The sequence below is a fragment of the Micromesistius poutassou genome (assembly GCF_964030765.1).
Source record: "Micromesistius poutassou genome assembly, contig: SCAFFOLD_3063, whole genome shotgun sequence".
Taxonomy (NCBI): Eukaryota; Metazoa; Chordata; class Actinopteri; order Gadiformes; family Gadidae; genus Micromesistius; species Micromesistius poutassou.
This window is the reverse complement of record NW_028179575.1, coordinates 16,599-43,936: the sequence shown is the minus strand read 5'-3', so window position 1 is coordinate 43,936 and position 27,338 is coordinate 16,599. Positions and strand designations below refer to the sequence as shown.

The window sequence follows — 27,338 nt, the reverse complement described above, 5'->3', positions numbered from 1 at the left end:
GCGGCCGCGGCCGGCCGGGGCGGCCCAGCCCCAGGACGGCCTGGCGGGGGTCTTCGGGGGCCCGGGGGACGAGGGCCCCCTGCAGCAGCCCGCCCTGGAGCTGGCCGTCGGGCACCACAGCCCCGGCAAGATGGAGCAGCTGGGGAAGGCCTCCCACTCCCGCCACAGCCGACCCGGTGAGCAGTACCGTCCCCCCCCCACACCGTCCCCCCCCACACCGTCCCCCCACCACCACACCGTCCCCCCCCCGCCACACCGTCCCCCCCACACCTCCCCACCCCCCCCCACCACACCGCCCCCCCCCCACCACTACACCGTCCCCCCCCCCACACCGCCCCCGCCACACCGTCCCCCCCTCACCACCACACCGTCCCCCCCCCCACCACCACACCGTCCCCCCCCCACCACACCGGCCCCCCCCCCCCCACACCGTCCCGTCCCCCCACCACACCGTCCCCCCACCACCACCACACCGCCCCCCCCCCCCACCACACCGTCCCCCCACCGTTCTTCTACTTGTTGGTGAAGGATGTACTGATAAATCCTGTTTCTGCAGTATTAATGTGAACACTACGGGACCACGGCTCATAACTGGGGATCGGGCACAATTCCCCTTCTGCGATGGGCAGCCAGTGCCTCCGTTCAGTCTGTTCTATCGGTACACTCATGCTTGTGTATTGATGATGGGCCAGCATGACTCAGCGCTTTTGGTTGCTTTTCCAGTTGAAGGCGACCAAAAAAGGTCGGGCTCAACAGTTCATGAAAGCCTTTGTTCTATATAATGGGATTCTGCTTTTACAAAGTGTATGCCCCCACCTCGTGGTGCGCCCAACGTGCTTGTAAGAATATTGCTTTCCAAACCGGCAGCACAAGTAAATAATGAAAAAGAAAATGATTTTGGATTTTTTTCGACAGCATTTTAGAAATCCTGATAAACGCTGGATTGGACAGAAAAGAGTTTTGACTTTTAGCCGCTGGACATGGCTCTGTATTACTACCTCTAGTACAACACGAGACGCCTTGTGCCAGCTCTACCGGTGTTGTCTGGCTCTGTATTACTACCTCTAGTACAACACGAGACGCCTTGTGCCAGCTCTACCTGCGTTGTCTGGCTCTGTATTACTACCTCTAGTACAGCACTAGACGCCTTGTGCCAGGTCTACCAGCGTTGTCTGGCTCTGTATTACTACCTCTAGTACAACAAGAGACACCTTGTGCCAGCTCTACCGGCGTTGTCTGGCTTTGTCTGCACCGGAGCAGCCGTGGGCGTCGACACGGCCTTGGGTGTATGTGCTGATGACAAACGGACTGTCTGCAAGAATACAAGGATCGACATGGCTCTAGTATCAGACTTCATTTTTGCAATATTTTATTAAGCTATTACAATTGTAACTAGTTTAAGTACAATTATTAAAGCAAAATCACATTGTAGAAAATGGACACAAAAACACTTCTTAAAATATGCCCTAAAATGTGGTGGAATTGGTCAAGGGAATGTATCAGAATGATGTGGATTTGATGGGTATTTTGGTAGTCAACTTGCTTCAGCATATATGTGACAATAGAACCAGCTACAGCAATGTCATTAAAACAGAGTACCATCAACCATTAACGTGAAGCCCACTGGGGAAGTACATTGACCATCATGTCGCTTTGCTTATTCTCTTAGCTGTACATATTCACAGACCTCCGTCTGTCTTAAAGGGGTGAGGTCATGCTTTTTAGACTTTTCCCTTGGCTTTAGGCTGTTGTATGACTACTGTATACATGTTTTATGAAAAAGTCAGAGCCAGGGGGAGTATTCGCTCCCTCCGAGAAATAGCCCTCAATAAGTGCATGAAACAGCTTGGTTGCCCTCAAACTTCACTTCTGTAACAGTGTGACGTCAGAGTGGGCGGTGCTGAAGTGCAGAAGTCCTGCCTCCCGGCTATCTGCAATGTTTACAACTTCTCGTGGGTGTCGATTTGCGGACACACGTGCAAAGCATTCGACCAATCACAGCAGACTGGTCTACTGTCTGGGTCCTAAAGCGACATGAACAAAGCAGACCGTTTTTGAAAGACGCTGAAATTGGTTTTGAAGAACTGAACAGTAGGAGAATAATAAGGGTTATTTCTAACATACAGGCATGTAAGCATATCTTGGTAGTACCCCCACATTTAATTATTAACCCTAAAGCATATTATGGGATCTTTAACTCAATGATGTACTGTTATTTGCAACGTTGCTGTCCGATGTGAACTTTTTTTCTACCGTTTTTTTTTCAGCCAAAAAGTTTGTGTCTCCTGCGCTGGACGGCGGCGGCACCCTGCTGTTGAGGAGGAGGAGGAGTGCTGAGGACAAAGACCCCCGGACCAGAGGTCTGAACGGAGCCCCCTCCACCACAGCCTCGCTGAGCCCCAGAGAGGGACCCCCCCCAGCCGACGGTCAGCCCCATCAGCGTACACCCACATCAGCCCCTACACAACTCACCCACATCAGCCCCTACACAACTCACCCACATCAGCCCCTACACAACTCACCCACATTGGCCCCTACACAACTCACCCACATCAGCCCCTACACAACTCACCCACATCAGCCCCTACACAACTCACCCACATCAGCCCCTACACAACTCACCCACATTGGCCCCTACACAACTCACCCACATCAGCCCCTACACAACTCACCCACATCAGCCCCTACACAACTCACCCACATTGGCCCCTATACAACTCACCCACATTGGCCCCTATACAACTCACCCACATCAGCCCCTATACAACTCACCCACATTGGCCCCTATACACTGACAACGCGCTGCACATTGGCCCCTATACACTGACAACGCGCTGCACATTGGCGTGTAAGGTTGTCCATTTAGTGGCTCTGTAGTCCTTACTTAAAAGAGGTTCCGGATAAAACATTCCTTATCTCATTTCAACAGATGAAACATGCTTCTAATCAGGGGAGCGACGACCTGAATAAGCAGTCGACTGTAAAATGATATTTCCACCGTGCATTTCTCACTGTGGCGGACACGCCTCTAATGGCTCTCTCTCTCTTCCTTGTAACATTTAGCGTGTCTCCTCAGTGTTTCTCTTTGACCTAATGACCTGTTTCTCTTTGACCTAATGACCTCTCTCACTTCAGTGTTTCTCTTTGACCTAATGACCTCTCTCACTTCAGTGTTTCTCTTTGACCTAATGACCTCTCTCTCTTCAGTGTTTCTCTTTGACCTAATGACCTCTCTCTTCAGTCGGCCTCCAGGCGGACAGCAGCCACAGCTCAGTGCCCTCCCTGAGCGGGGGCTCCCCTCTGGGGGGCCGCTCCCCTCTGGGGGGCTGCTCCCTGGACCCCGCCTCCACCTCCAAACAGCAGCCGGAGGAACGGAAGGCGCTGTACGCGGCCTCCGGAGCGGAGGCTGACCTGTGCTCCCTGGGAGGAGCCAACTCCACCAAGAGCTCCACGAGGGCCGTCGGGTACGAAGGATGGAGATCTACACTGCAGTGACACTGCAGGGTCTACTGAAGCAGTGACCAGGGTCTACTGAAGCAGTGACACTGCAGGGTCTACTGAAGCAGTGACCAGGGTCTACTGAAGCAGTGACACTGCAGGGTCTACTGAAGCAGTGACCAGGGTCTACTGAAGCAGTGACCAGGGTCTACTGAAGCAGTGACACTGCAGGGTCTACTGAAGCAGTGACCAGGGTCTACTGAAGCAGTGACACTGCAGGGTCTACTGAAGCAGTGACCAGGGTCTACTGAAACAGGGACCAGGGTCTACTGAAGCAGTGACCAGGGTCTACTGAAGCAGTGACACTGCAGGGTCTACTGAAGCAGTGACACTGCAGGGTCTACTGAAGCAGTGACGCTGCAGGGTCTACTGAAGCAGTGACGCTGCAGGGTCTACTGAAGCAGTGACACTGCAGGGTCTACTGAAGCAGTGACCAGGGTCTATTGAAGCAGTGACACTGCAGGGTCTAATGAAGCAGTGACCAGGGTCTACTGAAGCAGTGACACTGCAGGGTCTACTGAAGCAGTGACACTGCAGGGTCTACTGAAGCAGTGACCAGGGTCTACTGAAGCAGTGACACTGCAGGGTCTACTGAAGCAGTGACACTGCAGGGTCTAATGAAGCAGTGACCAGGGTCTACTGAAGCAGTGACACTGCAGGGTCTACTGAAGCAGTGACACTGCCAGGGTCTACACTGGGACTGTGAGTGGCAGACCACCAGAAAAGAAGGTCTTGAAGTGGAGTCCTGACCACACATTCCCAGCGCCCCTCCCAATGCGTTGGGTCTTACCGGGTACGTCCGGTAGTTTACATCACGGTCACCACCAGAAGGCCGCTGAACCGTTCTCCTGGCCCAGTGTAGGGAACATTCAACTTCAAGGACATGGTCAACAACGTGTCATCCATGGGTCTGAGTCATCCACTGCCATTCGTTCCTTTTGTTTATCAGATTTTATCAGTTTCCAGAGTGTGTAGCAATCTTTATGTAGTGACACAGAACAGAACTGAGGGGCTAAAGAAACCGGGACACACCGTCTTGTTGATCGTAAATCGGGAACTTGACATGACGAATAAATGACAGCATCAATTTTGGTGAATTAAACTTGACACATTCCAACCTATTAATCCAATGTTGCATTTACTTATTTATAAGATCTCATCACCTTTGTGCCCCCGTTGGTTGTTGAAAGGGAAATGGAACATTTACTGGGGGATATGTCTTCTTCCCGACCTCACAGAGCCAGTGTCTGCATTCACTCCGTTTGAGGCTCTCTGGGGGCTCACACCGGCCAACACACTGGATGTAGAATCAGGCCACCCCTCCCTGCATAAAGCAGAAGGGTGGTGTACTGGGACAGGGCTTTGGTTGTGGAGCAGACTTTACTCTGCAGAAGGGTGGTGTACTGGGACAGGGCTTTGGCTGTGGAGCAGACTTTACTCTGGCATGCCCAGCAGGAGGCTGCATTTCTTTCAACATTTGCCTGCCACTCATCAAGGTTTGATTAAGGCTCAGATTGTAAAGCAGCCAACGATAAAAGGAAACCAAATACTTGTGGGATGAAAGTTCCATAAGGAGTATGGTAATAAAAAGGCTGGTTATTTAACTGGTTGTTTGTCTCCCTCTGGACCCCAGGCCCAGCCTGCTGGAGGGCAGTGAGTCTGAAGGGAGCGCCCACCAGGCCCTGCTCGGCCTCCTGGACGGAAACTCTTCACACCAGCATGAAGGTGAGCTCCTCACCCCCCTGCTGTCAGCATGGCCCTCCATGAGGAACCCACTGCCTCTTAAGGCAGCTGGTCATAAACACTCATTTGACAGGCAAAGGTACAGCGCTAAGACAGGGATTTGTTTATTTGAACAATGGCCCTCTCAACGTCAATACTCAAGAAAACAGACTAATGTGGGTGAACATTGAGTCTACTACAATAAGCCCTTGGCTCTTTATTAGGCATATTGAAGGTGTTGTGATTTAACAGTTATAAAGAGGGAGAGCAGAAGAGGGCAACATTTCTCAAATCTAGAACCCGGATAAAACATTTGCTGAAGAGAGAGTGTGTGTGTGTGTGTGTGTGTGTGTGTGTGTGTGTGTGTGTGTGTGTGTGTGTGTGTGTGTGTGTGTGTGTGTGTGTGTGTGTGTGTGTGTGTGTGTGTGTGTGTGTGTGTGTGTTGGAGGTAGAATTGTCTTTCCAGAGGTAAACCATGTGACCTGATGTTGTTGTCCATGTAAACACCCAGGGTTCAGGCAGCTTTAGGATTCTGCACATAAGGCAACTGTTGCATGTGTCTCACACAGATACTTGTGAGATACTTGCTTAGGTCTGGACCAGACCACATCCTGGGGCAGACCTGTGGAATATGGCCTGCCTCCATAGGGTCTGGACCAGACCACATCCTGGGGCAGACCTGGGGCCTCATTTATAAAACTCTGCGTAAAACCCTCCCTTAAAAACATTCTGTACGTCTCAACCTCAGAATCTGAGTATGAACAAAAATATTCCAATCTTTAAAACCGTGCGGCGCACACCTGTTCGCACTCTTCTCGTTGTAAATACCAACCTGCGTTGAAGTTTGTGATCGTGCACGACCCAAGATGGCCCCGTAACAGTCCTTAAAAGGTCAATGCTAATTAATTAAAAACTTGTGCAGGATTGTTTATTGACCTTTCAAAGGCTTTTGATACAGTGGATCACAGCATTTTGTTAAAGCGTCAGGGTAAAATTGGGGTGTCCACAAATGCTATTGGTTGGTTCAAGAACTATCTTAGATAGTAGTAGAGTACAAGTAGATTTCAACGTGTTACATGTGATGGTATTACATCAGGAAAGGCTGAAAGTAAAATTGGAGTTCCACCAGGCTCCATTCTAGGGCCACTGTTGTTCACTGTGACAGCATGGAAAGACGGCTGACAGGAGGAAATAGACCCAGGCCGCAATGGGTTAGCAGCTCATTGTGGCAGTAGCCCAGGCTTTATTAAGCTATGGGTTACACCCTACCAAGCTACTAAACTACATAATGGAAAAATACCCCTAGAGTCAGCGAGAGCAGGGGCGGAAGATGACTCACCTGTGATGGACACGGTTACTGACCCTGGAACGAATTCGACTATGAGTAAGGAAAGCATGTCGGTGGAAGCCACTAGTTCAAACTTAACTGAGAAGAAGCTGCAGGTGTGTGTGTGTGGCTGGCAGAAGGTTACTACTCTGAAGGGGCTGAGAATCCATCAAGGGAAAATTAAGTGCTTGGTAGAGGGAACACAGGGAACCCGCATTGATAGCAACTTGCAAGTGGAGTCAGTCGGTTGAAGTCAGTCGGTTGAAGTCCAGCAACAGGAAGTAACCCACAGTTCGCAGGACATCAGCACCCCTGATGTGGAGGTAGATTCAAGCACTGAGGCAGAAAAATACCCTACCGATTGTATAAGAGCACACCAGATGTTTTAAGATTCTTATGGAAACTAATGAAAATAGTTTGGAAAAAGCAGAGTATTCCCAAGGTATGGCGTAGGGCTGGGGGAATATTTATTCCCAAAGAGAGGGACTCAGTGGAGATTAATCAGTTTAGACCAATTAGTCTACTGAATGTTGAAGGGAAGGTCTTCTTCAGTGTTGTTGTGGCACGGAGATTGACAAGTTATCTTGAATAGACTAATTGATACCACGGTGCAAAATTCCTGGAATCCCTGGTTTCTCCGGATGCTTAGAGCATACCAGTATGATTTGGCACCAAATACAGTTAGAGAAGCGCGAGAGGAGAGACCTGCATGTTGTATTCTTGGATCTGGCTAATGCTTTCGGGTCAGTACCACATAGTCTGTTATGGGAGGCCTTTGATTACTTCAGAATCCCAGGTAGCATTAAAAGCCTAGTTAACTAGTTCTGCAGTGTGTTTCGTCAGTGAAATGGTCTTGAGGGGCGCGTTTCCAAAGTTAACACCATTAGCCAACGTTCTCAAAGTTAACATTTCATTGAAGTCAAAATGTATTCAGTTGAATCAAGCATGTGTAGAAATGGCCAACATGGCAGCTACCAAGCTGTCTGACATTAACCTCAAACCAACCCGCCAACACATTGAGGGGCTACAAAAGAATAGATCCCTGATGGCGCGTTGGTCAACGCACTGTGGGACCAATGAGGAGACAGCCAACTCACAGGGCGTCTGTATAAAACAGGACTATCACAGGGCCACTAATGGGATCTTTAGTAGCAGTCATCCTGTCAGCACTAGGCTTCATTCAGTGTCACAAGGATCCAACAGGTGGATCCCTAACCCAGCGCCATAACCAGGATGATGTCATCACATTAACCTGGTTACTCTGCCTAACCAGGTTTGGCTGAACCCCGGCATAGTTCATGTGGTGGATCCTGATGAATGTGGTGGATCCTGATGAATGTGGTGGATCCTGGTGACTGTGGTGGATCCTGGTGACTGTGGTGGATCCTGGTGACTGTGGTGGATCCTGATGAATGTGGTGGATCCTGGTGAATGTGGTGGATCCTGGTGACTGTGGTGGATCCTGGTGACTGTGGTGGATCCTGGTGACTGTGGTGGATCCTGGTGACTGTGGTGGATCCTGATTGTCTCCTCAGGACACAAGCAGGCTCTGCACCTGCTGCCGGGGATGAGCAGCGACAGTGAGATAGACACCGAGGACGAGGACGCTAACCTCTCCTACCACATCCAGGCTCTGCCTTTTGCAGGTGATCTCTCACACACACACACACACACGCACACTTAAAGGAGTGACAAGATGATCCTGCTGTCTGTCTTCCTCTATATTGATGTGACATTCCTCGAATATAACGCTTAAAAATGATAAGACTGACGGCGTGGGAGACCTCCTTCTTGTGGACTTTCATGAGATCAGAAAATATGGAACATAAGCAGTAAAATAAAGAACAGAACTCAGTGGTTAGTGTCATGGATAGTCATTAAACAGAGATAGTGTTGGACTGTAACCCAGGTGTGGTTGTCCTCCAGAGGAGCAGCTGCTGCCCGAGGACCTGGGCTTCAGCGCCGGCCCGCCCACAGACCGGTGAGGGGGTCTCCCCGGCCTGGGGCCAGTACCTCGCTCTGATTGGCCGGAGGGCTGCAGAGAGCAGCAGATGGAGGAGTACCCAGTAACCCAGTGAAGTCTCCGGAGAGCCCAGACGTCCACTTTGTACAATCTTCTAGAACAGCTCATCTGGACTGAGTTCTGTACCGTGAGCAGACTCCTGCTCAACCATGTATTTAATGCACTTTGAGTTTTTACACTGTTCATTGTTATAATATGTGCTCCTCCTGTATTTCTACCCTCAAGCTCATGGGAATGAAAATGAAATCAAAGCTTGACACCACATCAATATTCCCACTATAGCCCTTTGTTAGACCAACCTTTACCCCAGGCTGCCTGCTTCACAGACCTAACGCCTGAGCTTTGGACCAGCAGAAACAAACGAGGCAATGTTCTAAATATGTGGAACTAATGGGGTCTAAATGTTCCTCATCAGCAGCTCCTAGTGGCTGGTTCCAGGCTGGTTCCAGGCTGGTTCTGTTCTTCACACCTTGTGAGCGTTAAACACTCTTTAGTTTTATTAAGTTGTTCCGTGCGTCTCAGCAGCAGATGTGTGGGAGAGGTTTCCATCGCTGCCATTAACCGTTTTATTTCAGTTTCCTTGTTGGCTTGTTTTTCTTTCATCAGTCCTCTCACTCCCCATAACGGTGTCAATAGCACCGTTCTGTTGTCTCTATGATGTGTCCTGTAGTGTAAGGGTTACTGGGTCGGAGAGGTACACAGGGGACATGGAGGTGGATAGGATGTCGGCAGCGCATGCATCTTGCATGCGTAAATATTCACTGGTTTACATTTTAAATATCTATAACGCTGTGATAATTACACAAGGGTGTGTGTGTGTGTGTGTGTGTGTGTGTGTGTGTGTGTGTGTGTGTGTGTGTGTGTGTGTGTGTGTGTGTGTGTGTGTGTGTGTGTGTGTGTGTGTGTGTGTGTGTGTGTGTGTGTGTGTGTGACCTAATTTCCTTTAGGGAATCTTCTGAGGAAAGTAGGAAACAGGATGGCTTGCGTGTTAGAAATGGGGGCGGGGTTGATGCTGTGGGTCTGTATGACTTTATCATTCCTCACTCTAAAGAACAATCTCTCTTGCTAACTCAATTCAGTCTTGTAAATGACACAAAGACACACTTCTGTGTTATGATGTGTGTGTACTATTTCTGTGCTCTATCACAAGTTGTTCCTTCTAATGCACATTATTGTTTTGTTTCTTTTTGTGTGTGGTGTCAGACAGGTAGAATAAAATATTGAATTAGATTTTTTTTTGGAGGCTCTGTGTTTCATGCCTATATTCTTTGTGACCTCGAGCAGGGACTGCTTAGTGAGTAACTGACCCTATTCTGTGGCACCGACAGCTCACTTGTGTATAGTGTGTGTATACAGCAACATAATCCTGATTAGTAGCTCTCATATTATGCAGAAGGATTTCTTTCACACTGTCATTCAGATTGTTGATAAACCAAATCCATTTCATCACTGTGCAATGTTCTCAATCAAAATAAAACTTTGATTTAACTAAGTGCCAAATTAGTGCTATGTAGTTTAGTATCATGCTTACTAAACTACTAAAACTTAGGCAAGGGCAATTTTAGTTCTAGTGTCAAGACCGAACACGCATTAAGAAATTGGTTGCCTTTATTTATAGGGTCAATATTTTATGAACGTGCATCGTTAGTCATCTAACTTACATTTTATCATCCCTTTTCTAATGTCACTCAGTTCTGACATCCAAATTCTAAATCAACTTGCGGTTTATCAAATGATTTCTTGGAATAAGCCTGCTCCCAAAATTATTTTTTTCTTTTAAATCGTTTAGAATTTTTTTCGCAATTGTGCTATTTGGTTGTGGCTTAGCATTGTTGTGTACAATTGTGTAGTGAAACGTTAACATGTTTGCCATCTTGTTCACCAAAGGACACTACCCTGATAGTCATCCGGAGTTTCTATTTAATTGAGCTTCCTTCTTTTTAAAGCATGCAGGGCCGCATTAGGGCCAGGGGCTGAACCAGCAGAAGAGACGAGGACAATAGCAGCTTCTAGTGGGGGTGTGTTGATGCCAGGACTAGACAGGTGGAGGCTGCTGCTGCTCGCCTAATTACAGAGTCCTGTCCTCCCTGCCCACTTGAGGGCTTAGTGAAGGGTATTCACCGGAGGGAAGGACACAGATGGGTCTTCTACTAACACATAACACACAAGAGGTTTGCCAGAGTTGTAAAAGCCACTCATTTTTTGTATGCATGTTATTTTAGTGGTTGCATATTTTTTAAAATATTGTATTTACTTTAATCCCTAACCCTTTAATTAAAATCTACAAGAAACAGAAAGCATCACTCATTCAAACAATGGTTTACTCTTTCCTACTTATTTATATTTTCTTATTTTAACTACTAGTGCTAGGTTAGTCTGCATTAAGGTTGTACTAATCTCTAAAACAACTTGGTTGATGGTATACTGCATGTGAGATGGAACAAGGTTCCTCTTGGGTGACATCCATCGGCTGTGGAGAAAAGAGGCATTAGCCGAAAGAGTTGCGCTAATACTTTATGTACATGATAAGTCACCATTTAAAGATACACATGTATACTACATGACCATACAATGACTATTCACTTACTAAAAGTTTATATTGGTACCTTTTTTTTGTTTTGTTTACTTAGCTCACATTTTAGAGGAAGAGCCAATCATGGGTTTGTCTTCAGAGTATGACTGTGTGTGTGTGTGTGTGACTATGTGTGTCTCTTCAGAGTATGACTGTGTGTGTGTGTGTGTGTGTGTATGTGTGTGTCTCTTCAGAGTATGACTGTGTGTGTGACTGTGTGTGTGTCTTCAGAGTATGACTGTGTGTGTGTGTGTGCGTGTGTGTGTGAGAGAAGAGTCTACTAATGGTTTTGTGGCCTTGCCCAGACCGTCTCAACACCTTTAAGGGCGTGTGCCTGCATAGATTTAAAGTGAACCCCGTCTCAGTAGAGGACCTGAGGTTGTTGCTTTTAATATATGCAGAGTTATTGACAGCGAGCTGTTGGTCCACCCTCCCTCCAACTGCAGAAACACGTCTAACCAGGGGTGTGAGCAAAGACCAGGGCCCACCGTGAAGCCATGGATTATTATTAATGATTATAATTATCACACTGACCGCTTCTGGGTTGGAGCTGAGAGAGAGAGAGAGAGAGAGAGAGAGAGAGAGAGAGAGAGAGAGAGAGAGAGAGAAGAGAAGAGAGAGAGAGAAGAGAGAGAGAGAGAGAGAGAGAGAGAGAGAGAGAGAGAGAGAGAGAGAGAGTGAGAGAGAGAGAGAGAGAGAGAGAGAGAGAGAGAGAGAGAGAGGAGAGAGAGAGAGAGAGAGGTGAAGACAAACCCTGAGAGGAGCCTTTTCCACACAAAGTTTCCAAAAGATTCATTATTGCTTACAGAAGAAAAAAGAAAAAAAAAACAAGATATTAGTTTGTGTACAGACACACAGTGCAGAGTCACAAAGGCCCTGGATGTGAATCAGCAGGAGTGTTGATCGTCATAAGAGGGGACGGAGGCCGTTTGTTTGGCTCTTGAAAGAGTGACGCTAAACCTCAAGGACACCATCTCTGGTGGAACAAACATTATGAGAGTTGCCAGAAACAGACAAATAACCAGTTTCCCCATGAAAGGTGGCCGTCCCTACAGTTGGTCCGGGGTTTGGTTCCAGTGTTGGCTGCTCGTTGGAGGTGGTGACTTTCAATGGGTTTTGTGGACGACTTTCTATATTTGTATTATTATTGCTTACACACAGTGACAGTTTGGCCCTGGAGCTCCACAGTGTATTTACACAATATACATCCAGTACGTTTCAACGTTAATCCCTTCTGTCGGGAAGGGTGCGTTTGTTTAGTGATTCTGTGAGCACCGAACCCCCCCCCCCCCCCCCCCCCCCCCCCCCCCCCCCACACGTCCCTCTGTGGTACGAGTGTCTGCCACAACACGGCCACTCAGGAGGAACGTACACAAGTGATTAGAGTAGAACTAATTATAAGAACACCACAGAGAACAGAACAGGAACAACACTGTACACGATTCAGTCTGAACCTGTCGTCTGTTCTTAAACTGCACACACACACAAGGGTCCAGAGGACCGTGGACTCACTGCCCTGGAGTTGGTTGGAGGCTGTGGACCTGTTCATACTAACGGTCGGTGATCCATTTGTCTAATCATTGACTTAAGTGTAAACTTAAGGGTAAACTCGTGGAGGTTTTTATTTTTTAAATCTTTAACTTGCCATGGATTGAGTTCCATTGAGTTTTCGTCTTAGACCAAATGTCTGTTAACAATTCAAGTCAATTCATATTCAAGAAAGCCCTATCCAAATGATGTGTGATTTAGGAGATTAATTAATATACCCTAATAATCAGTGTGAGGGGGGGGCTGATCAACCCTGAGAGATACCTGAGCTCTCAGAAAGATGTTTGAGGGCTCACATTCTAGCAAATATTTAATTCTCAACACTTCATTTCCATTCATTCAAACGCTAACCGCTATTGTCTACTCCCTAACAATGATATGCGTTAAAATGTAAAATAAATATACAATAAATATATAATTAGAGTTTGAAAGGGAATAACCCCCATCTAAGATTCATTAAACCCCAAACGTGTGAATTGTTCAATGATTTCAATCCCTGGACGAGGATGTGCCGACGCGTCCATCCTGAACACGTCTCAGCCCCACGACGGAGAGAAGAATCACTATCGGTTATCTTTGCACACTGCTAATAAACTATTGCAGCTGAAGGAAGCCTGCTGTCTATTTGGCCATTTAGATGAATGCGGACATGACTGTATTTTTGGCAATTAGTCAATATACAATAATTCTGTAAATCTGATAATTATAGCTGTGACAAATCTAAAGATGGATCCAGCTGTTTGAGGATGCGGAGGCGATGTCATTAAGAATGGCAGACTGACCTTTCAAAAGAGAACGGCCTTAACACCGCGCGGCGCCTCGGCTCTCATGAAGACCTCTGTTTCTGCGTCTGTAACCGGACGACATTCTCTTGACTCTGAAGCTGATGTTTGACTCTGTGCTGATTTTCTGAATACAGACTGAGGTCCAGTGTGTGAGGGCTCGGGCTGATAGGGGCCGGACTCATTTGGACCTCCCACTGTTAGAGCCACACACATCCCACAGAGGAACAACTTTGAATTCTAAACATGTTTGATAAAATGCCGATAGCGTACAAAAGGAGGTGATGGCACAGTGCGGTAGTTTGTCAGGGATGGCACAAGAACCCCTGTGGTCACATGGAGTCGTCTGTTCCCCGTACTGACGTCCTGCTGGGGGCGGACCTTCGCCTGGGCCAAGAGAGTGGAGGCACTGTTGACTGAGCCTGCTGTCGCTAACGTGCTAACGTGCTAGTGGGCCAACGTGCTAGCGGGCTAACGTGCTAGCGTCAATACTTCCCTGTGTAAATCCTTGAGTATAGTGTCTTGGTGGACATTTTTTGGATTAAAATCAGTGCTATGAGCTGCTGTTGAGGAGATTATGGCTTTTATCTAACATTTCACACTATAGGAATTGTCTTGACCCCAGTGACTCAGAGCAGGAGCTCTGAACAGTAAAACACATCCTGGTTGTTGTGCACTCGGTCGCGTTGGAACCTCCACTTTATTCCCATAAAGAGACGCAGCGTTGTGTTTCAGTCTGAAGGCACAGCTGCCCAGCGTGGCTGAACTCTCGTGGCCCAGTGAATAAACGCTAACACAACGTTTACACTTTGACATCAAGACAATTGAAAAGTACTCTTGCCTGATAGGCTGTCTCTAAACAAAAAGCTTAACACAGTAGGCGTGATTGATCAACTAGTCTACTCATGAGTCACTATGCGGTCTAACAAACACTATAAATAGATAATTTCTTTAAATTATATTCCTCTGCTCTAACTCTGCTATCATGCTATTGTACAGCCCTACCCCATCTGGACTACATCTCACTACATGTAGCCTTTATTTAAGTGACAGCTAATCTTATAATCCTGTGTTAAGCGCTTTTATCGATGGACATGGAGTGTGGCAGCGTTCCTCTTCTGTGTGAAGCCTTCAGCCGTCTGGCCAGCGGTCAGCGCTGTCCATCAACAGTGAAGCTTTTCTTATGCAGTCAATAACAACAATGAGCTCAGCATACTTTTTTTTTTTTTGTCATGATAAGAACGCTTACAATTTGGGATTTTTTTTGTATGGTGCGAGAGTCGACTCTGTTCTGACGGGGTCCAGTACTCACAACAACGGCAGCAGGCCTCAGGGCCCCTGACAACAGAGATGTGGAGGACCTTAAAGCAAAGGGGGGGGGGCGTGGTGGGGGCGGGGGGCGTAGCGGGGGGGGGGCTCTTCAGACCGGGCCGTCCTGGAGGTGGGGCAGGGCCGCCCCGGGCCGCGGCGCGGGGCGGCGGTCGGGGGAGAGGAGACTACGGCAGGACCGCTGCAGGTCTGACAGCCCCCGCCGGGCCCCGGCCCCGCCCCTCCGGGCGAGCCTCCTGCGGGTCAGCCTCCGGGGCCGGCCCAGGGGCCCCCGGGGGCCCGGCAGCCCCGGGCGGCGGCAGGGCAGCGGGTTCAACGAGGCCAGAGAGAGGAGGTCGTGGCAGGCGGGGCCCCAGGGCCGGGGCCGCGCCCGGGGGCCCGGGGGGCCCTCCTCTCGGCCGTGAGAGAAGCAGGCCTCCCCTCCGGGGGCGGGGTCGCGGCCGGCCGGGGGCCGTCCGTCAGAGGCGGGCGGTAGGGCGGTCCAGCCGGCCCCGGGGGCCCCCGGGGGCCCCAGCAGGCCCAGGCTGGTTCTGTCCGTGAAGGAGTCCATGCGGTCCTCGTAGCCCAGGTCGGCGGGCGCCGAGCACTGCTGCAGGGGCCAGCCGCCGCGGCCCTTCCCCCCCACGTCCGCGCTGCTCCCGCCCTGCCCGCCCCCCCGCTCGCCCCTAGCCGGGTCGCCCTCCTCCTGCTCCTCCTCCTCCTCCTCCTCCTCCACCTCCGCCGCCGCCTCCTCCTCCTCCACCCCCTCCTCGGCCGCCTCCTCCTCCTCGTCGTCGTCGCCGGGCGGCGGGCGGCGGGGGTCCCTGAGGAACACCACGATCACCGTGATGTTGTCGCTGGAGCCGGCGTCGCGGGCCGAGGCCACCAGCTTGTGGGCCACCATGCTGCTGTCGCCCGTGTTCTCCTGGAGGTGGTCGCTCACCAGCCGCACTGCCTCGTCGGGGCTCACCGTGTCCCAGAAGCCGTCGCAGGCCAGGATGAGGTAGTCCTCGGAGCCGTCCAGGGGCAGCACGCTGTGGTCTGGGTCCCCGCAGATGTAGGGCTTGTGCTCCGCGTCGCCTGCGGGGGACAGACTGTGAGGCGGCCGTAGCTCTGGTGATGGAGGCTCAGTGACACGGCGCACTGAGAGCAGAACACACAGCAGAACCCTGACCCTGACACTAACACTAACACTAACTCTGACCCTAACACTAACCCTAACACTAACACTAACACTAACACTAACTCTGACCCTGACCCTAACCCTAACCCTAACCCTAACACTAACCCTAACCCTGACCCTGACCCTAACACTAACACTAACACTAACCCTAACCCTAACCCTAACACTAACACTAACCCTAACACTGACCCTGACCCTGACCCTAACACTAACACTAACACTAACACTAACACTAACCCTGACACTAACACTAACCCTAACACTAACCCTAACCCTAACCCTAACCCTAACCCTAACCCTAACGTACACCACAAAAGGTTTGTGGTGCAGTAATAGAGAGTAGTAGTTTAACTAACAGAGTAGTACTTTAACTTTAACTAATAGAGTAGTACTTTAACTTTAACTAACAGAGTAGTACTTTAACTTTAACTAACAGAGTAGTACTTTAACTTTAACTAATAGAGTAGTACTTTAACTTTAACTAACAGAGTAGTACTTTAACTTTAACTAACAGAGTAGTACTTTAACTTTAACTAACAGAGTAGTACTTTAACTTTAACTAACAGAGTAGTACTTTACCTTTAACTAACAGAGTAGTACTTTAACTTTAACTAACAGAGTAGTACTTTAACTTTAACTAACAGAGTAGTACTTTAACTTTAACTAACAGTAGTACTTTACAGAGTAGTACTTTAACTTTAACTAACAGAGTAGTACTTTACCTTTAACTAACAGTAGTACTTTACCTTGTACTAACAGTAGTACTTTACCTTGTACTAACAGTAGTACTTTACCTTTAACTAACAGTAGTACTTTACAGAGTAGTACTTTACCTTGTACTAACAGTAGTACTAACAGTAGTACTTTACCTTGTACTAACAGTAGTACTAACAGTAGTACTTTACCTATGGCTCTGGACACTGACAGGCTGCCGTTGACCCTCCATGTTCCAAACCAGATGACACAGCCGCCCAGAGCTTCTATCCTCAGCTTCTCATCCTGCAGACCAGCAGACGGCCGTCGTGAGACAGAGAGGTCATCGCAGGGGACGTACAACATATTCATTGATTATTGTAATAATCATTGTTACTGTGAGCCCTCCGGCACGGAAACAATCACTGCGGTCAAGCTGCTGACACTTGGAGAACGACCAGCCAGCCGACCCAGTTTCTTGCTGTGCGTATATATTAGCCATTACGGTCATAGCGTCTCAGAACTGGTTAAAAAAAAAGCATTTGTCAGGTACACACCAAAAGACAATAGAAGCTGATATAAATTTAAAGGAAATGCCCTGTTATAATGGACTAAATTCACTTCAGGGTTATGGTACACGACCCCATAGTGGGACCCAGTACGCGTCAAGACATTCTGATGTGTAGTTTCAAATTAAAAGCCCACCAAAGATTCAATAATGAGACATATTACATGATTTGGGATTACATTTAAAAGTGAACGCCCTGTTATCACAGACTAATTCCACATCAGAGTACACGACCACGACAGAGTATTTTCAAATTAAAGGCCCTCTCAATGTAAAGATTTCTGATGTACAACATTTCTATGTATTATTAAAAATTCTAGTTGTGACATCAAATGATAACTACTTCTGTTATGCACAACTTTAAAAGCAATTCTATCACTGGGTTACGATCATTATAATTAGTTATTCCAGTTTGATTTCCTTGTGGTCCTATTCCTCCAGTAAGTGGGCTTCATTGCTGCTCACATGTTTCTCCTGGTTTAAATATTTTAACCATCAATACTTTGCTTTAAATTGAAAGTTATTCTTTTCTCTTTGTAGGATCACAGTGGATCAGGTATCTGAATTCTAATTTTGTTGCGTAAGACAAAGTTTGGGTCGTCTGAGCTCCATTCCTCTACAGGCCCCATCTCTGCAGAAACCGGTTCACCAGGGCAGCGCTATAGGGTATAAACAACGGTAAACGCTTAAGAAAAATCACAGTTTTTCTTAAGCTATTATTAGCTACTGCAAATACAGACTTTAAAGATAGAAAGTAAGATATTTTCTTGACTACATACTACTATGAAGTACTTTTACAGTATTTTTTATAAATCTATGTCAAAGTCCCTTACAATGAACAATATTGCGACATTTTCTCCTGACTTTCGGGATTTAAAAATGGTTTCTTAAACAAGTAGTTCAGGATACATTTACTGTGCTGGACTAAGTTCTTCCTCGATTAGATGCACAAGTACTATGTAGTACTTTTACTGTTTATTATTAGGGGTGTAACGATCCATCGATTGATTGGCAAACGATCCAACTGCATCGACGCAACGCCCAAACATCGATGCATATCGCTTTATTACATGCTTTTATTTTGACAATCTCCTTGCGTGGGTGTTTGCGAAACTATTTCTGCGCAAGTGCACCAAGCGGCTCACGTGTTCCCCAGTGTAACGAGCGAGCGCGTGTGTGAGGACGTCTAGTTTCAGTGTAGCGAGGCAGCGACAGCGCGTGTGTGAGGACGTCTAGTTTCAGTTTGGCTACGAGCAGCAGCACAGCTAACAGTGTTGCCAGATTGGGAAGATTTCCCATTTTTCCAGCCTAACATGATTAAAAGTAGCCCAATTGGGCGGGAAAATCGGGAAAACCGATGTTTTTAGAAGAACACTATCCACACAGGTTGGGAATGGCCCATGTTCCAATGCAATGTTAATAAAGTCCTATCGTATTACAGGCTCTTTAAGTTAAGCCATATAAAAACTTTTGCACTTAAATGCAATGTGGCACTTTATTCTTTGTATTAAAAATGGATTGTTTTTGTTTTAAATATCCGGAAGAGCAAAGAAATAAAATTATGAAATTATAATTAATAGAATTAATTACAATTATAATTATAATTGTTTTTGGTGATTTGATGTGAATGTAAGAGGTTGTGTTAAATGGGCATATCTAATCATATATCACGTCTAATATCGATCACAGGCCCCTGAATCGAATCGAATCAAAACCGTATGGCGTCACTGTTGATATCGGCAAATATCGTATCATTGTCCAAGTTTATGATAAAGAAATGGAATAAAACCTATAATGTCAGAAAATGCTGAGCCCATAACTTTTTGTCCATAATGGAAAAATGTACATTTTGGTTAACTTAACATTATAGTGTAATGTAATAAGTGAACCCAAGTAATAAGGCGTTACATTATGGGCTCTTACAGTCTGACAGCAACATATAACCAGATTAGAGTTCGAAACTTTGTGTGTGACAGCTGATCTGATAGATAAATATAGAATCATATATTTTACTTTCTATCTTTAAAGTCTGTATTTGCACTTTAAAAATAGTTAAAAAGTGTACCCTTGTTTGAGTCACTAATAACATTTTTAGAAAAAATTAAAAAAGTTGAATGATTAAAAAAGTATTACAGTATCCATCGAAGTAGAACAATGAAGTGGTGACCCAAAGTTGGTGGACGAAGGAGCCTGCCTAGAGGGTCACTGGGGGAATGGTTTCAGGTGGGGCTGTAGAGGAATGGAGCTCCACGAGCCTGCGAACGTAAAACTGTTGAGAAATCATCACACTCTTTAACTTTGTCTTACTTATCAAAATTAGGATTCAGATACCTGCAAGACTGAATTATTCTCATCCACTGTGATCCTACAAAGAGAAAAGAATAACTTTCAATTTAAAGCAAAGTATTGATGGTTAAAATATTTAAACCAGGAGAAACATGTGAGCAGCAATGAAGCCCACTTACTGGAGGAATAGGACCACAAGGAAATCAAACTGGAATAACTAATTGTAATGATTGTAACCCAGTGATAGAATTGTTAAATTGCTTTTAAAGTCATGCATAACAGAAGTAGTTATCATTTGATGTCACAACTAGAATTTTTAATAATATATAGAAATGTTGTACATCAGAAATATTTTAATTGAGAGGGCTTTTAATTTGAAAATATACATCAGAAAGTTTTGAAGCTTACTGGGTTGTGTACTCTGATGTGGAATTAGTCTGTGATAACAGGGCGTTCACTTTTAATATTAATCCAAAATCATATGTAATACGTCTCATTTGTTAATTGTTGGTGGACTTTTAATTTGAAACTACACATCAGAATGTCTTGAAGCGTACTGGGTCCCACTATGGGGTCGTGTACCATAACCCTGAAGTGAATTTAGTCCATGATAACAGGGCGTTTCCTTTAAATTGATATCAGCGTCAGTCTTTTGGTGTGTACCTGACGAATTCTTTTTTTTTTAACCAGTTCTGAGACGCTATGACCGTAATGGCTAGTATATACGCACAGCAAGAAACTGGGTCGGCTGGCTGGTCGTTCTCCAAGTGTCAGCAGCGTGACCGCAGTGAAATAATCTGTGCTGCGCTGCGGTGCGTTGCGCTGCGTTGTAATGGTACTGTGGTACTGTGGTTCTGTGGTTCTGTGGTTCTGTGGTTCTGTGGTACTGTGGTTCTGTGGTTCTGTGGTACTGTGGTACTGTGGTTCTGTGGTACTGTGGTTCTGTGGTTCTGTGGTATTGTGATATTGTGGTACTGTGGTACTGTGGTTCTGTGGTTCTGTGGTATTATGGTACTGTGGTTCTGTGGTTCTGTGGTACTGTGGTACTGTGGTTCTGTGGTACTGTGGTTCTGTGGTTCTGTGGTACTGTGGTTCTGTGGTACTGTGGTTCTGCAGCCTCCTGCCTCCTCCAGAGCCACCAGCCTCTGAGGACTTATTGAGATTAACTTATTGAGGGCTGGAGCGACACTCTGCACCGCTGGAGGCTCGGCGGTAATGACTTTGAGATAGATACTGACCGGGACCAAGAACCAACAACCTGTCTGATGCCCCCCTGAGGACCAGGGGCTCAGCGCTAGGGGGTCACACCATGGTCTCTCTTCAGAGGCTCAGGGGGTCACACCGTGGTCTCTCTTCAGAGGCTCAGGGGGTCACACCGTGGTCTCTCTTCAGAGGCTCAGGGGGTCACACCGTGGTCTCTCTCCAGAGGCTCAGGGGGTCACACCGTGGTCTCTCTCCAGAGGCTCAGGGGGTCACACCGTGGTCTCTCTTCAGAGGGCGTTCACCCAAACACACGACCACCGCCAGACAAAAGGGTTGCCATGGCGATCATAAACATGTGACTCTAAACAAAAGTGGTCCGTCTGGGTTGTTACAAAAATCTTTACTTTTACGTTAATGTTGCTGCGCAGGAAGTTGTGTCCTACTTCTTGCCCCCCCGCCCTACCTCGCGGTCTGGTTTGTGAGGCTTCATCAGCTCCACCGCCTGGCCCTTCTTCACCAGCATGACCTGGGAGTCCCCCAGCCAGGCCACGTACAGGGTCCGCCCCCGCAGGAAGGTCACCACGCCCGTGGTGCCGCAGCGCACCTTCTGTCAACACAACGACGCACAACGTCAACACAACGTCAACACAACGCCAACACAACGTCAACACAACGCCAGAGCGCACCTTCTGTCAACACAACAACGCACAACGTCAACACAACGCCAACACAACGCCAACACAACGCCACCACACAACATCAACACAACGCCAACACAACGCCACCACACAACGTCAACACAACGTCAACACAACGTCAACACAACGCCACCACACAACGTCAACACAACGTCAACACAACGCCACCACACAACGACAACGCCACCACACAACGTCAACACAACGCCGCAGCACACCTTCTGTCAACACAACGCCACCACACAACGCCAACACAACGTCAACACAACGCCACCGCACAACGTCAACACAACACAACGTCAACACAACGCCACCGCACAACGTCAACACAACGTCAACACAACGCCACCGCACAACGTCAACACAACGCCAACACAACGTCAACACAACGCCACCGCACAACGTCAACACAACGTCAACACAACGCCAACACAACGCCAACACACAACGTCAACACAACGTCAACACAACGCCAACACAACGCCACCACACAACGTCAACACAACGCCGCAGCACACCTTCTGTTAACACAACGCCACCACACAACGCCAACACAACGTCAACACAACACCACCGCACAACGCCAACACAACGTCAACACAACGTCAACACAACGCCACCGCACAACGCCAACACAACGCCAACACACAATGTCAACACAACGCCAACACAACGCCAACACAACGTCAACACAACGCCACTGCACAACGTCAACACAACGCCAACACAACGCCACCGCACAACGCCAACACAACGTCAACACAACGTCAACACAACGCCACAGCGCACCTTCTGTCAACACAACGTCAACACAATGACAACGTCAACACAACGCCACCGCACAACATCAACACAACGCCACTGCGCACCTTCTGTCAACACAACAACGCCACCGCACAACGTCAACACAACGACATCATCAACACAACGCCACCGCACAACGTCAACACAACGTCAACACAACGCCACAGCGCACCTTCTGTCAACACAACGTCAACACAACGCCAACACAATGACAACGTCAACACAACGCCGCAGCGCACCTTCTGTCAACACAACGCCACCGCCACCGCACAACGTCAACACAACACCACAGGGGCTCAATACATGTGATCATTCTTCTAGGGGTCAATACATGTGATCATTCTTCTTCTAGGGGCTCAATACATGTGATCATTCTTCTAGGGGTCAATACATGTGATCATTCTTCTTCTAGGGGCTCAATACATGTGATCATTTTTCTTCTAGGGGTCAATACATGTGATCATTCTTCTAGGGGTCAATACATGTGATCATTCTTCTTCTAGGGGTCAATACATGTGATCATTCTTCTTCTAGGGGTCAATACATGTGATCATTCTTCTTCTAGGGGTCAATACATGTGATCATTCTTCTTCTAGGGGGTCAATACATGTGATCCGAGGGGGAGTAAAGCTTCTATAAGAAGGAGCCTTGGGTCTATAAGAGGTGGCTGGTGGTAGATCCTCTCCTGGCCACTATGACAGAGCAGGATGGCTACTGTCACAAGATGAAAGTTAATTTACTTGGGTTCGTATTACATTATCCGTGATGCCCACGGCCAAGTCCACAGTCCCGTTCACGGACAGAACACTTTATCCCTGCTGCTCCTGCCAGCTCGGGCCAAAACAAGCCCATTCCCTGATGACCTGCTTAGGTAGGCAGTAAACGGGAGGAGTCAGGAGAGAGACCCAATCAGTGGCCGCGTCACCAGCCACACCCCCTGACACCCAGAGGCCTCAGGGGCGAGGGGATGGAACCCAACGCACGGGGTGAGGGCCAATAGGAAACACTCTGGATGTTCTGCCAGATGTAGCAGACTGTTACCACTTCATCAACTTGATAGATTATCCAATCATTTTCCAATGGACAAAAGGTTCCACCGAATTCTCTTGTTTAAACATAATTGAATAATACAATGTTCAAAAGGATAATTACTTTATTAAGAGTAACTGAGCTCAAACAGACCCAGATGCCAATTAGTGTCATCGGTTCAACCAATCAGGTCAGCTGCTGCAATAACCTGTAAAATGGAGATTGTTCCCGCCGGAGGTGGTATTCATAAAGTAGAACCACAACAGAGAACCCTCAAACAGATGAGATACAACACGTGTAGTTCAGAGCCCACCTCGCGTTTGGCCTTCTTGATGAAGCGCTCGTCGGTGGTCCTGAAGGCGCGGAACAGGGCCTCCACGGGGTCCTGCTTGAAGAACTCGTGGCGCACCAGGTTGACGTGCAGGTGGTTGGCGGCGTAGATCGCCGCGTCCAGCCCGCCGTGGCCGTCAAACACCGCGAAGAAGGCCTGGTCCTCCTGGTCCTGGGGGGAGGAGGGGAGGGGGAGGGAGGAGGGGAGGAGGAAGGGGAGGGAGGAGGGGAGGAGGGGAGGGGAGGGGAGGTGAGGGGAGGTGAGGAGGGAGGAGGGAGGAGGGGGGTATGGGAGGAGAGGAGGGGTAAGATCAGTAATGTACAAAAAGAAACTCATTGGAATGACGTGAGCTTACTCCCATTCTGCATCCTCCACATCCCAGATCAGGGGTTCAGCGCTCTAGATCAGGGGTTCAGCGCTCTAGACCAGGGGTTCAGTGCTCTAGATCAGGGGTTCAGCGCTCTAGATCAGGGGTTCAGCGCTCTAGATCAGGGGTTCAGCGCTCTAGATCAGGGGTTCAGCGCTCTAGACCAGGGGTTCAGCGCTCTAGATCAGGGCTTCCCAACCTTTTTTGTTCCAAGGACCGATTTGGATCAGTCTGTACTTCAGATTGATGTGGAAGAACCAGAGGCGTCTGAGAACCCGACGCAGTCGTTTGAGAGCCATAATATCATCCGGAGGTGCACACAGCTTTTGGCTGTGATAATATATATATATTATAGATATCTAATAGTGCCGTCAAACTATTAAAATATTTAATGGTGATTAATTGCATTAATGTCATAGTTAACTCGCAATTAATCGCACATTTTTATCTATTGTAAATGTCCCTTGATTTCTTTTTGTCCCGTTATTTTTTCTCATTTTATTGCTCTTATCATCATGGAAAAGTGGATCAGCTTGCTTTGTGCAAATGTTTTTTTTATTGAAAACAACATTGCCATATACTGTAGTGTTTAATTTCACACTAACATTCTCATTTGGAGCAAATAATCTCTATAATAATATATCTTTATAGTCTGTTGGGTGTCTGACCTGAGTCTGTTGGGTGTGTGACCTGAGTCTGTTGGGTGTGTGCTGTGACCTGAGTCTGTTGGGTGAGTGCTGTGACCTGAGTCTGTTGGGTGTGTGACCTGAGTCTGTTGGGTGTGTGCTGTGACCTGAGTCTGTTGGGTGTGTGCTGTAACCTGAGTCTGTTGGGTGTGTAGTGTGACCTGAGTCTGTTGGGTGTGTGACCTGAGTCTGTTGGGTGTGTGCTGTGACCTGAGTCTGTTGGGTGTGTGCTGTGACCTGAGTCTGTTGGGTGTGTGACCTGAGTCTGTTGGGTGTGTGCTGTGACCTGAGTCTGTTGGGTGTGTGCTGTGACCTGAGTCTGTTGGGTGTGTGACCTGAGTCTGTTGGGTGTGTGACCTGAGTCTGTTGGGTGTGTGACCTGAGTCTGTTGGGTGTGTGCGGTGCGATCGGCCGTCATCAAAGCCGCCGGTGATCTTTTCAGCCCCCATGTTGAGTCATGACCACACCAGGCCCACTGCCCTCCCGGCCAGACTGACGGCCGATACCGGTTGGTGTGGCCCTTAGGGGCCGCTATATAAAAGCATCCAAACAGCAGCACGCCAGGGGATCTTCAACAAAGGATGTGGCTGTTTTTCAAGATGGTTTATGTGTCATATTCACAACAATTAAAGTCTCAAACTCAACAATGCAATAATATAAAAACTACAATTTATAAGAGAAACACAAGAAGAGTCACCTGAGACTTAGTTAGTTGTGTAACCTCTGGTCTGGATAACAGTCCAACAGGCAGAGAATTGTAGAACTTGGTTCAACACAAACAGCAACGTTCGTTGCTGTTTGTGTTGAACCAAGTTCTACAATGACACAAAACGATCCAATATGTGTGTGTGTTATCTGTGTGTGTGTTATCTGTGTGTGTGTTGTCTGTGTGTGTGTTATCTGTGTGTGTGTGTTATCTGTGTGTGTGTTATCTGTGTGTGTGTTGTCTGTGTGTGTCTGCTGTCCAGCAGACCTGGATGTTGAAGAGGGTGTTGAAGTCGGGGATGATGACGTGTTTGTCCTCCATCTTGCGCCGCATGTTCTTGATGGCGTGGATGGAGGTCTCGTAGTAGGGCGAGGGCCGGCGGCGGTAGGGGAAGTCCTTCATCCACGCGTCACACACCTCAAACAGCCTGTTGAACACAAGCCGCGCCAGCTGCACCGAGTCCAGCTCTGGGACGCACACAAACATCACGCCTTCATTATGGGGTCCGCCACCACAGGTGGTGATGACGCCTCATTACACTTGAAGCTGTCCATGAAGATGTGTTGAAGAATGGTTCAGTTGTGGAGGCTTCGGATGCTCACTAGAGCCACCGCTCAATACAAGACCAATACATAAAGTCTACCTCTGGTCTGAACACAAAACCCATGGAGACGCCCAATGGTCTCCCATCCAAACACAGACCTCTCCCAGTGCTGCTAAAGCACCAGTCACACGCATTATGGCCCAACATGGGAACTGTTACTATGTACTATAAGGTTATGCAGGATTCATAAATCTAGATATCAAGAATGGAAAATAGCACAATTCTGCCATAGGGTTGATGTAGGTAGGCTAGGTAGTCTCAGGGAGGCTGCTTTCAAGCCTTTTATAAAACATACTAAATTGAAGGTTTGATTTAGTTACACAGAAACGTTTTGGTCCGTGAACCAGACTCCAAACAGCCTGAGTGGGGAGGGTCCTAAACAAAGCTTCAAACGTCACTCACACACCGAGGCTTCGTCTGTCATTAGTCACGTGATGTTTATGAGAATGACACCAACATGCCCACACACACACACACACACACACACACACACAAAACCTAGAATATCCTGACGGCGTGTGGACTGAAGCCACCCCATCGTCCTGATGACGTCATCAGCAGCTCACATGAAGAGGACGCGTGGAATTCAACCAATAGCCACAATACTGCTGTGCTTCACCGCCATCTGGGCACGATCTCTGTCTCTCTCCTATGCTCTGTCTCTGACACACACACACACACACACACACACACACACACACACACACACACACACACACACACACGCTCACGCTGCCGTCAGCCGTCAGACTCAGCTGACAGCTGAATGGTTCCGTGTTCTAGTGTCATTTTAATTCTAGGCGCCACAATTTGGCAAATGTACGCTTCCTGTTATTGACAGTTGATATGAAGCCGATATTGAACTCAATGTGGGGAAGAATAAACAGAATAAACAGAATAAACAGAATAAACAGAACGCAGTGGCACACCTCCACAGGAGATAACAACCACCTCCGCCCTTTACCCTAACAGTGAAACTAGGTGGGTCCACGTTGGTTTATCGTCTCTAATTCTGCCCTAACATCCAAACGGCGTCTCTGAGCCCATCCTCACCGCTCCAGTGGCCGTATTTAAACACCTGCAGCTGGTTGCACCAGCAGAACGTAAGGTCCCACTTAGGCTACGGTGAGCGTAAATTGCCCAAACGTTCGACTTTACACTCTACTAAAAAAATAGCAGTTGCACCAAGCAGATAGTTTCAACGTAACACTAAGTTATAACTTATATTTTACACCTCCCCTCTAGCTGGTGTAAGTTCCATTCTAACGATAAAGACCGGTAAATACGTTAAAAGATTTAAATACCAAAGATGGCTATTCATTTTGAGCAATGGGAACGAGTTTCAATGCGGTTTGCGTCGGGAACGGATTGTCCGTGACCGTATGGATCCATTTCATCAG

The 27,338-nt window shown here is 47.7% G+C and overlaps 2 protein-coding genes across 2 annotated transcripts; one reads left to right on the top strand and one right to left on the bottom strand.

Annotated features, from left to right (window-relative positions):
* Positions 1 to 17: 17 nt before the first annotated feature.
* On the top strand, positions 18 to 10,146 carry LOC311372695 (uncharacterized protein). The gene is made up of 6 exons (XM_084489658.1): positions 18 to 176; positions 2,268 to 2,426; positions 3,242 to 3,464; positions 5,132 to 5,223; positions 8,083 to 8,193; positions 8,474 to 10,146. The coding sequence occupies exons 1-6, from the start codon at positions 131 to 133 to the stop codon at positions 8,530 to 8,532; spliced, it is 690 nt and encodes a 229-aa protein (XP_084345784.1). The 5' UTR covers positions 18 to 130; the 3' UTR covers positions 8,533 to 10,146.
* Positions 10,147 to 14,892: 4,746 nt separating this feature from the next.
* Positions 14,893 to 26,563, bottom strand: LOC311372696 (protein phosphatase 1E-like; the record flags this gene model as incomplete). The annotated part of the gene is made up of 6 exons (XM_084489659.1): positions 14,893 to 15,860; positions 16,869 to 16,962; positions 21,177 to 21,320; positions 23,558 to 23,746; positions 25,602 to 25,801; positions 26,545 to 26,563. The coding sequence occupies 6 exons, from the start codon at positions 26,561 to 26,563 to the stop codon at positions 14,893 to 14,895; spliced, it is 1,614 nt and encodes a 537-aa protein (XP_084345785.1).
* Positions 26,564 to 27,338: the final 775 nt, after the last annotated feature.

Excerpts from the sequence above, each read along its gene's own strand:
- LOC311372695 (XM_084489658.1), top strand. The coding sequence starts at position 131 with ATGGAGCAGCTGGGGAAGGCCTCCCACTCCCGCCACAGCCGACCCG. Across the intron at positions 2,427-3,241 it reads GGGACCCCCCCCAGCCGACG|TCGGCCTCCAGGCGGACAGC; the intron begins GTCAGCCCCATC and ends CTCTCTCTTCAG. Across the intron at positions 8,194-8,473 it reads CCAGGCTCTGCCTTTTGCAG|AGGAGCAGCTGCTGCCCGAG; the intron begins GTGATCTCTCAC and ends GTTGTCCTCCAG.